Source organism: Phocoena phocoena, chromosome 12, assembly GCF_963924675.1.
Source record: "Phocoena phocoena chromosome 12, mPhoPho1.1, whole genome shotgun sequence".
Taxonomy (NCBI): domain Eukaryota; kingdom Metazoa; phylum Chordata; class Mammalia; order Artiodactyla; family Phocoenidae; genus Phocoena; species Phocoena phocoena.
In genome coordinates, this window is record NC_089230.1 from 51,711,173 (window position 1) to 51,722,903 (window position 11,731).

At 46.4% G+C, this 11,731-nt stretch overlaps 1 protein-coding gene across 1 annotated transcript; it reads right to left on the reverse strand.

Moving 5' to 3' along the window:
• Nucleotides 1-2,163: 2,163 nt before the first annotated feature.
• MTRES1 (mitochondrial transcription rescue factor 1) lies at nucleotides 2,164-11,247 on the reverse strand. The gene is made up of 6 exons (XM_065889135.1): nucleotides 11,218-11,247; nucleotides 8,810-8,870; nucleotides 8,661-8,662; nucleotides 8,090-8,571; nucleotides 6,394-6,466; nucleotides 2,164-2,437 (listed from the first exon to the last, which is right to left on the reverse strand). Exons 4-6 carry the CDS (start codon nucleotides 8,557-8,559, stop codon nucleotides 2,258-2,260), a joined length of 723 nt encoding a protein of 240 aa, XP_065745207.1. The 5' UTR covers nucleotides 8,560-8,571; nucleotides 8,661-8,662; nucleotides 8,810-8,870; nucleotides 11,218-11,247; the 3' UTR covers nucleotides 2,164-2,257.
• Nucleotides 11,248-11,731: the final 484 nt, after the last annotated feature.

Sequence of the window (11,731 nt, forward strand, 5' to 3'; positions counted from 1 at the left end):
CAAGAGTTCCATAAATCTTTATGAATTGCTTTTGTTTCTGCTGTTTCATAAATATGTTCTAAATCCCTTGTGCTGTAGACAACTATGAGAGATCAGTTTTTGCCATGTGGTATGACCAAACCAACATTCTCCACCATCAGACGTCTTTTTGCTTATTTTGATTTTTAAAAACAGAGAAGCCTGTAATGGGTCAAATCCCACCAGCTAAGCTGAGGTACTTAATTACCAATAGAGCTTCCAACAGCCTTTCAAATGGGCCTTCCTGCTTTCTAGCTACTATCAACTCATCTTGCCTCACACAACACATTTTAACTCTTCTGGAGACTGAACTCAACAAGGTAAGGAAATTAGTATCCTGATCCCTTCCTGACCAGTGAAGAAGCTGAAGCTCAGAGAGGTTAAGGCCAGAATATAACCAAGGTAACCAAACTTGCTAAGGGCAAGACAGAGCCTAAAAACTAGGACCCCTGACATATATCACTAGGTCATGCTGCCCCTCACCATGCAAGACTTATTTGGCTTTCTGTTACTTTCCAAAGAGCAATCAAGAGAAGGGAGGGAGAGAGGGTGGCAGGGAAGGAGAGACAGAAAGGCACAGAGAGGTGAAGAAAATGAGAAAAAGCATCATCGTTACTATAATCTCCTAAATTAAAACTCATAATTAACTCGTGTTGAAATTAATTATACTATTTTCACTGATGTAAAAGCCTAATTAACAAGTGGTAAAATAGAAAAATTCCTTCTGTTACACGGCACAGTATATATTATTGCTTCCTGAGAGCTGATTTAAGCTTTCAAATAAAAATCAATTTTCCTGAGCTCCTCTGAAATCTGAGCTGGTAAGACTTCCAGACTCATGTGACCAAACATCTCACTGCTTTGGGCTACAGAAGTTTCCCTTCTGTATCAGTTAACCTGAATTCTCAAGAATTCCTGGAGGGCAAATAAAAGGACCCAGACATAGTCGGTCTTGATGACACAAGAGTCTAATAAGTCTATTTGAGCCAACCCTTCCAGTGCTAGCACACTGCTCCCGGGAATCTACAGACCAATTTATTTAAGCAGATGTCCTTTTCTTAGATGATGTGTATTATGTGTGTGTCCGTTCTATTACTACTCTATTTTTTTAGTCCCTTTTATAACACTTTCTTGAGAATTAGAATAATTAGTCTCTGATGCTTTATTCTCTTTACGGATAAAATCTGTGTGTTTTCTACTTTCACCTGAAAAGTAAACCATCGCTTAAATCAGGGAGGGTCATCACATTCTTTCTGTAGGTCAATGTAAATATTTTATGCTTTGTGGGCTACGTAAGGTCTCTGCCATATGTTCCTTTCTCTTTTTTTAAAACAACCCTTTAAAAATGTAAAAGCCGGGCTTCCCTGGTGGCGCAGTGGTTGAGAGTCCACCTGCCGATGCAGGGGACACAGGTTCGTGCCCCAGTCTGGGAAGATACCGCATGCCGCGGAGCGGCTGGGCCCGTGAGCCATGGCCACTGAGCCTGCGCGTCCGGAGCCTGTGCTCCGCAGCGGGAGAGGCCACAACAGTGAGAGGCCCGCGTACCACACAAAATAAATAAATAAATAAATAAAAATGTAAAAGGCATTCCTAACTTGCATGCCATACAAAAGGCCTCCAGCTGCCTTAGCCTATCAACCCCATGCCCTAAACAATTAATTTTAAATGGGCCCTAACTAGCCCATTTGGAATCAGTTGGAACAACTTTACTATCCAGACTTCTGGAGACAAACTGAAGGGAACTAAGGCCAACATGTTGGTAATTCAGAAAGGTCAGTGGATAAAGGGGTCTCCCAGTGCTGCTCCCCTAAGGAGATAAAGGGGACCTTGACTTGGCTTGGTTTTGCCTTAAGAAGCCTGAACCCAGGGAAGCTGGTTGACAGGGATAAAACTGAAATGACACTAAGAACAAGGCCAGTTTATTTTACACTGCCTCCCGAGGTAGATAACGTGGGAAACAGCAGGCTGGTCACGGAAACCCTCTCTGGGCTTAGCTCATTCAGCACATGTCTCACTCAGGCTCACGAGGTCGAACTGTGGACAAATCAAGCCTGGGAGGGAAATCCAGGCCAAGGGAAGCGTCTGTAGGAGCCATGATACGAATGCTGACTTCCACAAAATTGGCTCAGGAGATTCCACAAGTGGTAGGAGAACCTTATTTTAGTAAAAACGTCCTCTTTTTAACCTGGCCCCTTCCCCCACCACTAGAAAGCAGCTTTGTCACTAAAAAGCAATCCATTTATTTGAGCGTACTTTTTTTGGGCAATTGTAACTTTTTCCACCGCCGTAACACCACTCTGTACTTCTCACTGCTGGTCTTCTCTTCAAACACTTTTTTCAGAAGAATCCTCATCACGGTCTCTGTTTCTGCTTCTCTATCCTCTCCAATTAGAAGATCCAATGTATCTCCCACTTTCACCTGAAAATTAAAAAGAAAACAGAACCTTCGTTACATTTTGGGAAACTCGGCCAATGCAAACGTCTCTCCTTTGAGTTTTCACTGGGCGACCACCACCCGGGGCACAGGTGACTCCTCTGTAATGGTCACTTCTCCCTAGTGCTTCCAGGTGAAAGGGCCCCCCTCTCCGGGCAGATGCCTCAGAACCATGTGGCTCAATAGGGGCCAGTGTCCCTCCTTCAGGCTGAGACAACTGGCTGCTCGTGGACAGGGCCTGTGTGGCTTCAGTTTTGTCTATTGCATGACTTCAGGAAACACTTGAATGGAAGCATTTATTTTGTAACAGTGGCAGAAGATGAAGCAGGGCACAACCTTAGAGATTATGAGCACAGTAATTACTACATGCACTGAGAAGACAATTTTCAGTGTAACACTTTCACTGATTTCAACACAGTTAAGCTACATCATTGGGGACAGGGCACAATTTGTTGGAAATCTGTCACAGTGGAACAACGGTCAGCTGCATCTCCTAAAGAAATCGAAGTAAATAAACTGCTTTCCAGCATTGGCTAGCGCCAGTGATGCCACATCACCAAGGAGACAGGACTCAACGCACAAGGATGGAATGCCACAGAAAAGAGGGTCGAGTTGGATGCTGACTTGGGTTAAAAGGGCTGAGGTCAAACCCGTTTTTGTCCAGATGGGAGCTTTGGGTTGAGCGAGCGCAGGACATGCCCTGGGGGCAGTCACATCAGTGCTGCCATGGTGCAAACAGCCCATGAGACACCTGGTCCTGGCAGCTCAGGATCCCAGGGGATCTGCCCAGCAACTCAGGAAGGGGATAAACCGGCCCAGGTGCCACATGCTTCTACTAGAACACAAGCCAGGATGACCAGAGGCTGTCTCAGACCATTCACCACCGCTTCCAAGCCAAGGATGGGGGCAGTGGTGAAGAGATGGACAGGAAGACAGGGACAGACCTCCATGTGTGGGCCATGGACTCTAAGTGGGCACAGGTACCCACTTAAAAGCCTGCTTGGGGGCTTGTGTTTAAGGAGCATGGTGACAAATGCTTATGTTTGCCTCATTTGTCGATGAATGCCCTGAGGCAGTCTAACTTCACGCTGTTGGGATATCTGTACCTCACTAGGGCGAGCCACCCACTCGAGGCTTCCGCAGGCCCAGTACTAAGTCTACAACGTGGGAATGCACGCCTGCTCACCGTGATGCCACACTGGTCAATCCAGGCGGCTGGATGTAAAACTCACAGGGGCTGATTTTAAACCATTAACTCTCCCCTCTGGGCTGAGAAGCAGAGAGACTCAAACCACAGCAAGGCATGAAGACTGCTTCTCCTTGTGGGTTTGAAGGCATCATCTGGGCTGGGCAGAGGTGGGAGTGGGGAGTCGCGGGGAAGGGCGGTCAGTCCTCCTGAAGTTCTGCTGGATTCAATTTTTTTTTTTTTAAATGACCATTTGCCCAAACTGTGTAGACACTTAAAATCAATGTTCAGAAATACACGGCTTGGGAACTCTGCTTTACCTTTTTTGGCATAACTTTGTGTCATTAAAATTCATTTTTTAATAAGTAATATAAGCACATGATACAATACGTTAAAAAAAGGTATAAAAGGGTATACAGAGAAAAAGGCAACCCTTCTCATGTACCCTTTCGTGGATATACTATGTGTGATGTCTGCCCCTTAAAAGGAGAGTGGATCGTTCTGGTGGCTTTCTTCTAGGGCAGAGAATAGGGAAGCAATGTTTCTCCTTTACCCGGTGAATCCCAGGGAGAGGTGAGGTTAGGAAGGCTTCAGTCCCATATTTGGGCTCCATACACCCTCTATTTAGGTCAACAGTTACCCAGCACCCACAGCACTCTGGGCCCCATCTGGTGTGCAACTCACAGAAAAGCTCTGCTCAGCTGCAGGCAGCCAGGCTCAGGCCCCACGGAGCAGGCCACGGAAGGGGAGGTGTTCCTCTTTCCCTGCAAAGCCCTGTCCCTTCTACCGTGGGAGACGGCACAGTAGGCACAAAGCAAAACTGGCTGGAATTAGGGGCTGTTCCAAGCATCTACATTTCCAATCTCCCCTTAGCTGCAGTTACTATGGCTACCAGGCCTCCTAGTAACAAGGCAGCCGAGTGTTAATGCTGGCCCCTTCCTTTGCTGACCCTCAGGAGAAATCTGGAAGGCAGCCAAGACAACAGAACACCCAAGGCAGAATGAAGAAGCAGCAGTTAGACTGTAGTTAACAATATCTCAAAGCACAGGGAGAAAAATAGATTTATGGTGTCTGTAAATGAGGCCCTGGCAGAGACACTGTGCACCAAGAACAGATCTTGTCTTTGGAACACTGTGGCTGGTGAGAAGGGGGTTGGGCTACAAGCAGGAAAAAGCAATTAAGGGACAAGAGGGACCTGATCTCCAGGTGCATGTCTGGAGTGCTTGATTTCCTACAGCTCACTGAGCAAGGACTGACACCTGCAGTCCGAACCTGTCAGGTCAGGTGCCATCAGAGGGATCTGGGCCTTGTGACTTGGTGGCCAAGACAAGCACTGGGGATCCCCCCTCCTGTCCACTCAGCTGCAAGAACCACTCTGAGTCTGGGGAGCAGAGACTGAAGACAGCCTCAGTGCTCACCCAGGTCCGTGGCCAATGGCTCACGCCCTCCCATGTCCCAGGGGTACAGGATGCAGCTCAGGTCGTCCAATCCCAGGAGTGTTTGAAATAGGAAAGAAGCTAAAATAAAAACAACCTTCAAAAGTGTGTCTAACTTCCCTGGAACATTTATTCCCTGGACACTGACTAAGAGTTAGATTATGTCTGCCAATGCCTCATAGGTCTGTGTCTTCCAAACTTTTTAAGGGTCTCTGTCATATACTTTTAAAAATTGTTTTGTTAACTTTTACTATCATTATATTTTCCAATTACAAAAGTGAAACATACTCGTAAAAAATTCAGAAAATAAAATGCATGAAGAACATATAACCCACAGTGCCCCACTCAAAGATAAATACTAGTAGTATTAATATTTTAATTCTATGTATGTATATATGTAACTTTTTACAAAAATTCATTTTTAAAAGAATATATATATCATTTATTATAACACTGGATACTAAAAATACATTTTCTTATAACACTTGTGAGTGATTCTTTCACTTAACAATAGTACTGATATGGAGCTGTCAGGAAATATGAAACCTTCTTTTTGATGGCTGCCCTGCACACAGAGCAGTGTATCCAGCAGGTACTGGGGGTGGGGGGCTACTGCTGAGCTGAACAGAGCTGCACATCTGCTCAGGTAACAGCAGGCCAAAGAAGCCTCTACATGGATTTAGCCTGATTATTATGATTTCACGGGGGCTGACATTAATGACTTAGAAGTTTAATAGATTTTTGCCAGTTCTGATAGTGACTTGTCTTAAAATTTTTTTAAAAAAGGGAAAGCTTCATCTCAAAGTCATTATGGCTGCAAAGAGCAAGTGGTCTGCGTAACTGAAGCTATGTGACCAGGCCTGAGGGAGACCTTAGAGGGGGCAAGACAGACATACACGAGGAGCCACTGATGCCCTAAAGAAGGAGCCCCGGGGGAAACTGGGGGAGGCATTAACTGAGTACTGGAAGAACAACAGACAAAAATATCTGGCTGTCATAATATCTCACTGTGGGCTTTTCTGGGGGCGCAGTGGTTAAGAATCCGCCTGCCAATGCAGGGGACACGGGTTCGAGCCCTGGTCTGGGAAGATCCCACACGCCGCAGAGCAACTAAGCCTGTGCGCCACAACTACTGAGCCCACGTGCCACAGCTACTGAAGCCTGCGCACCTAGAGCCCGTGCTCCGCAACAAGAGAAGCCAACACAATGAGACGCCCACGCACCCCTACTAAGAGTAGCCCCCGCTCACTGCAACTAGAGAAAGCCCGCGCACAGCAATGAAGACCCAACACAGCCAAAAAAACAACAACAAAACTCACCGTTCTGCTTTTCTTCCATAATTTTTCCCCGTTCAGCCTGAGTTCACCTTTGTAGAATGCATCTTCTACTTTGCTAAAAAAAGAAGAAAAAAATCAAAGTGCTTTAAAATAGAAATATATTCAAAACAATTATATAATTTTGAGAAAAGTACCAGCTGTTTGTAATGCTTATCCTGACAGTGACTGGCCTCCCCACAAAATCTCCATTCTGGGTGCTGGGAAAGTGAAAGTCAACTGCTTCCATATATATCTAAACAGGGAGACCAAAGGGCACTGCCGAGTACATGCTGGCTGCTGCAAAGACCTGCTAGCGCCAGCAGGCAGGTAACCAGCGCCCTGCTGGGGTTTCCAAGGGGGCTGGAACCCGCATCTAGCGCATTCAGGGTGGGCCCGGTGCTCTCCACGTGACTCCCCCTACAGCAGTCACCTTAGAGGTGGTAGCGCCTGTGATTCACGACAGCCATAATGAGTGGGCACTCCCTTCCCTTCACGTGCTGTGAGAAAAACCAGGCACCCCATGTATGGTGAGGCTGTTGAGAAACCCTCTGCTAATTTGCACTGAGGATGGGGAAGTTCCAATCCAGCAGCTGCTGATCTCTCTGAATTTGATCACTGGGGCAACCAGACCACGGCAGGATACAGACAAAAACGAGTGCCCTTTCGTTTTAGTGCTCTGACTCCAGGCGACTGACATCTGGGGTTCTCCTAATAAGAACAGCAGCAGTTACTACTGTGAGAGAGGGAGAGGCCCCTCATGAGCCTGCCAGATTTTAGAGAACATTCAAGTCCCGACCAGGGTGCCTGTGGGTTCAGAGTTAAAAACTGAACTATGCCTTTAAATCAGGACATAAAGATACAAATTACACAAGGGAATCTTTCTTAATTTATTTTTCATACCACAATTCTTATCTTGCATGCAGTATGCACACAATGATTGCTAAAGGAATGAATGAACAATGAGGATCACTATTCTTATACAATTAGTCTAGCAGAGAAGGAATGAGAATATTAAAGAAATCTTGAAAGTTACACTTAGTATCTCTATGCACTATATATGAACACACACAGTATTTTCATCATCATAGCTAACATACCGAGTACCCACTATGTGCCACACACTGTTATAAATGCTTTAGGTCGATAGACTCATTTAATCCTAGCCACCACCTTCTAAAGCTGGTTCTATTACCCCCATTTTACAGATGAGGAAACTGCACAGAGATTTTAAGTAACTTGTCCAAGGTCATACACAACCCAGGATTGAAACCCCAGTAGTCTGGCTACAAAGCCTGCAGTCTTAACCACCATGTTATACTGCTTCTGTTGATTCTAAGAGGTACCTTCTCACTGTAGCGTTTGTGAAACCCAGGTGCATTCTATGCTTGCTATATACATCTAACATGGTGATTCCTTTTTTCCCCAAGAAGCTGTTTTTACATCAATGGTTCATCTTACAAAGTTGATTGTGTCTTAGAATCAAGGAAATGTGCCATGTGGGACTTGCAGGCAGTCACTTGACTTCTTTGGGAATTAGTTTTCTCATCTATAGAATGAAATAATTGGAACAGGTTACCTGTAAGACCCTTTCACATCTATGATTACTCTTCACCATAATATAAGCCATGTAATTGGTAATGCTGCTTTAAAATAACCAACAAGCGGACAAGCGATTTTGTATTAAAACGCATATACTTACTTTCTCCCGATATCTAGGCCTGTCTTCAGGATAACATCATATCGGAAAGACTGCACTACTTTGTCCAGGTCCTTATGGTCTCTGACCACACTGGGGTCGTCCTCTGGCTCCTCTTCCTGCTCACTCATCTCATGATGTCCACTCTCTTCATCAGAGTCCCCTTCATCTTCCATTTTTTGCAGAGTCTTTTTAGTGGATTTTTTAGAGCTTACATTACTTTTGAGTCTTATGGAAAATGGGAAAATATATTCTTGAGATATTAAAAGCCCTGAGAGTCTCAGTGAGAAAATGTTATGGAAAAATGTTTTATAATTTGAAGCATTTAACTTGGTACTAGACAAATACAAGTATCGATTCCAGGAAGCACAGTGTTTATGTGAAGGTGTCCCTCGTAGCGCTCCGCAGAGCCCAATCCAGGCATCTGGCTTTCTTAAAACGCTGCTGGGCAATCTGATGCTAGTCATAGCCATGGCTCATACGACCTGAAACAGACAATAATTCAGTTTTACTTCCCAAGTGTGGTATCCTGGCATTCTTACAACATAAACCATACACACCATGAACACTTTACATCTAGTACTGTACTTATGCTTCCTCCTACAAAAGGCCATGTTGGTCCACATGTACCAAGGGCCATGCACACTGTACTAGGTGAGTCTTCCAGCTGTAATTAATGTGCTGACCTCACAGGGTGGTCAAGGTTGAATTAGATACTAATACGTATGAAAACACCGGTTCTACTCTTCTCACTCCCCCAAATTAGCTTGGGTACTGACTGCTACTGAAAAATATTAACAATAGTTCTCAATGATTTTTTTTTTCTTTTTTTTTTTTTTTGGCTGTGCCATGCAGCTTGCGGGGATCTCAGTTCCCCCCACCAGGGATTAAACCCAGACCACAGCAGAAATCCTAACTACTAGGCCACCAGGGAACTCCCTCAATGATTTATTTTAAAAAGGAAAATCTCAGGACAAGAAAGACTATTTACTGACATACATTACATCCTTACAATATTGACTTTGCAGAAGATACCAGATCATGACTTCATGAAAGCCAGTGAGTCTCTAAACTTTATTTCAATCTCCAACTCCAGCAAATCAGAGCTAGGAATGAGCAAATTGTACAGATCTGCATTTCACCTCCTTTCACATCTTCTTCCCACTGTTTAACAGAGGCAGTAGCTAGTAGAGAAAGAAGGGGCCTGGAGACCCACAAACTAGGTAATTGTTTCCTGAGGCAGAGGTGCTGACATGCCACATGTCCTGTGTGCTCCACTGGGAGGACCCTTGGAAGATTGCACCTGGCTCCCTCCAGACTTTGCCCCATGCATCTTCTTCCTTGCATGTTGTATCCTTTTGCTGTAGTAAATCATAGCCATGACCCACAGCTGAATCCTGTTGAGTCTTCCTAGTGAAATCAATGAACCTAGGGGTGGTCTTGGAAACCCTGACAAAACATCCAACTGCCTATTCGACATCTCCATTTGGGTGCATAACAGGCACCTTAAACTTAATTGGCCCGGAAACAAACTCCTGATATATCTCTAAGCCCAAATCTGCTCTACCTGTGGCCTTCCCCATCTCAGTTAATGGTAACTCCACCCTTCTAGTTCCTGAGAACAAAGGCTTCCAGTCACTCTTGACTCTTCTCTTTCCCCCGTACTCAGATCCATAATGTCAGGAAATCATGTGGCTTATCTCCAAAACATGTCCAGTATCCCATGACTTCTCACCATTCCCACTGTTACCACAGATTCAGGCCACCATCTATCACCAGGATTACTACAAAGGCTCCATTACAGTGTGTTCTCCATAGAGCAGTCAGAGTGAGTCTTTTAAAAAGTAATTTATATCATGTCACTCCTTCCCTCACAACCTTATAAAAGCACAGAGAAAAGCAAAATCCCTCCCTTGGCCTATAGTCCCTGTGTGATCTATCCCCTTCATTTCCGCTCTGACCTCATCTCCTGCCTCTCTCACCCACGCTCACTCGGCTCCTTCCTGAAGATCCTCATACACAACAGGCACACTTCTGGGTAGACTCCTTTGTTCCAGCTGCCCAGAACACTCTTAGCCCAGATATCTGCATGGACAAATCACCTTCATCTCAATGAGGTCTACTCATTCCAACTCCATTTAACAGGTGTCTTGTCCTCCAAATCTCCCCTTGCCCCGTTCTACTTTCTTTCGCAATAGTACTTATCTGCTATGTTATATAATTTACTGCTCAATCCCAAGTGCCCAGAATAGTGCCTGACACATGTTAAGTGCTTAATTAAATACTGTGAAAGTAGGTCAAAAAAACCGGTGCATTACAATGAAGAACAATGATGGCGCTGGGCTGATGGGTAAGAGTCTTGTTAGATCTCCAAGGGCCTTCCCTATCAAAGCTTGGACTTACCCAGAACGCACGAGAACTATAGCAAGACCTTAAGTAGGGAAGTGATCTGATAGGAGTGCTTTTTAAAAGATTTCTTTGGCGACAGCGTGGACGTAAGGGGAGTATCACGGCTCCTTCACTGAAGGTTTAGAGTGAAATCTTCAGGAGAAACATAAAATCGGTGAACTAACCGAAGGCTGTAAGAAAAGCAACGACTGGAATGTAGAGGCAACGCTGTCCTTGACCTGCGGGACATTTGAAATCCCTCCATGTTCCTAGGCCTGTTAACTACTCCGTATGGAAAACCTGATTTAACTGCTTTTAGTTCAACTGCAAACAAAAATCTTCTCTTCTCTTGGAGACCTCAGAGGCTGACCAAGTCCTGAAACAAGGTCATGTTCGCCTCGCTCCCTCCCTACCCCCGTCGGGCTGCGCACCTTCCCGGGTCCTCAAGGTCAAGGGAAACTGGACACCAGCGTCCTCGAGCTCGCGGTCTGCGTCTGCAGCCAACAGGAACGGCCGGGCCCAGGGGAAGACGGCCTCGGCCCGCTGGGTTCGCAAGGCCCCTAAGAGTCCCCGGATCCACGGGGCGTCCCGAGCTGGCCCGGCTGGGACAGGACGCCAGAGACTCACGCGGAGACCTGGCAGGAGCGCGGGAGGGGGACTGGAGCTCGCCCTACCCGTATTTCCCATGTGCTTGCAACGGGAGCGAACAGTGGACACCGATCGCCGGGCAGGGGCGCAGTTACCTGTACGTCACCGCCTCTCCCCCCTCCCCGCCCCGCCCCCCACCCCATGGCTTCGCCGAGCGCCAGACTCCACACCCCGCCCTGCCCTTGCCCCTCCCCTTCCGCCGGCGCCGGCGCCGGCGCGGTGAGAGCAGGCTGGGCGGTGCGCACTGGCACGGCGGCGATGGCAGCGGCACAGCGACCCCTGCTGGAAGCCTCGCCTCGGAGGACTGCGCCGGGAGGGCTGCTGAGAGAGGACAGGGCCAGCTCTGAGCTGAGCGGGAAGTGCACGCTGAGTGATTGATTCCACATTGTTGAAGAAAGCTTTTCTTTTTAATTAATTAAGTAGGACTTCCCTAGTGGCACAGTGGTTAAGAATTTGCCTGCCAGTGAGGGGACAAGGGTTTGATCCCTGCTTGGGGAAGATTCCACAAGCTGCAGAGCAACTAAGCCCGTGTGCCACAACTACTGAGTCCGTGTGCCACAACTACTGAGTCCGTGTGCCGCAACTACTGAGCCCATGCGCCTAGAGCCT

Excerpts from the sequence above, each read along its gene's own strand:
- MTRES1 (XM_065889135.1), bottom strand. The coding sequence starts at position 8,559 with ATGGCTATGACTAGCATCAGATTGCCCAGCAGCGTTTTAAGAAAGCCA. Across the intron at positions 6,467-8,089 it reads GGCCTAGATATCGGGAGAAA|CAAAGTAGAAGATGCATTCT; the intron begins GTAAGTATATGC and ends TTCTTTTTTTAG. Across the intron at positions 2,438-6,393 it reads TATGGAAGAAAAGCAGAACG|GTGAAAGTGGGAGATACATT; the intron begins GTGAGTTTTGTT and ends TTTAATTTTCAG.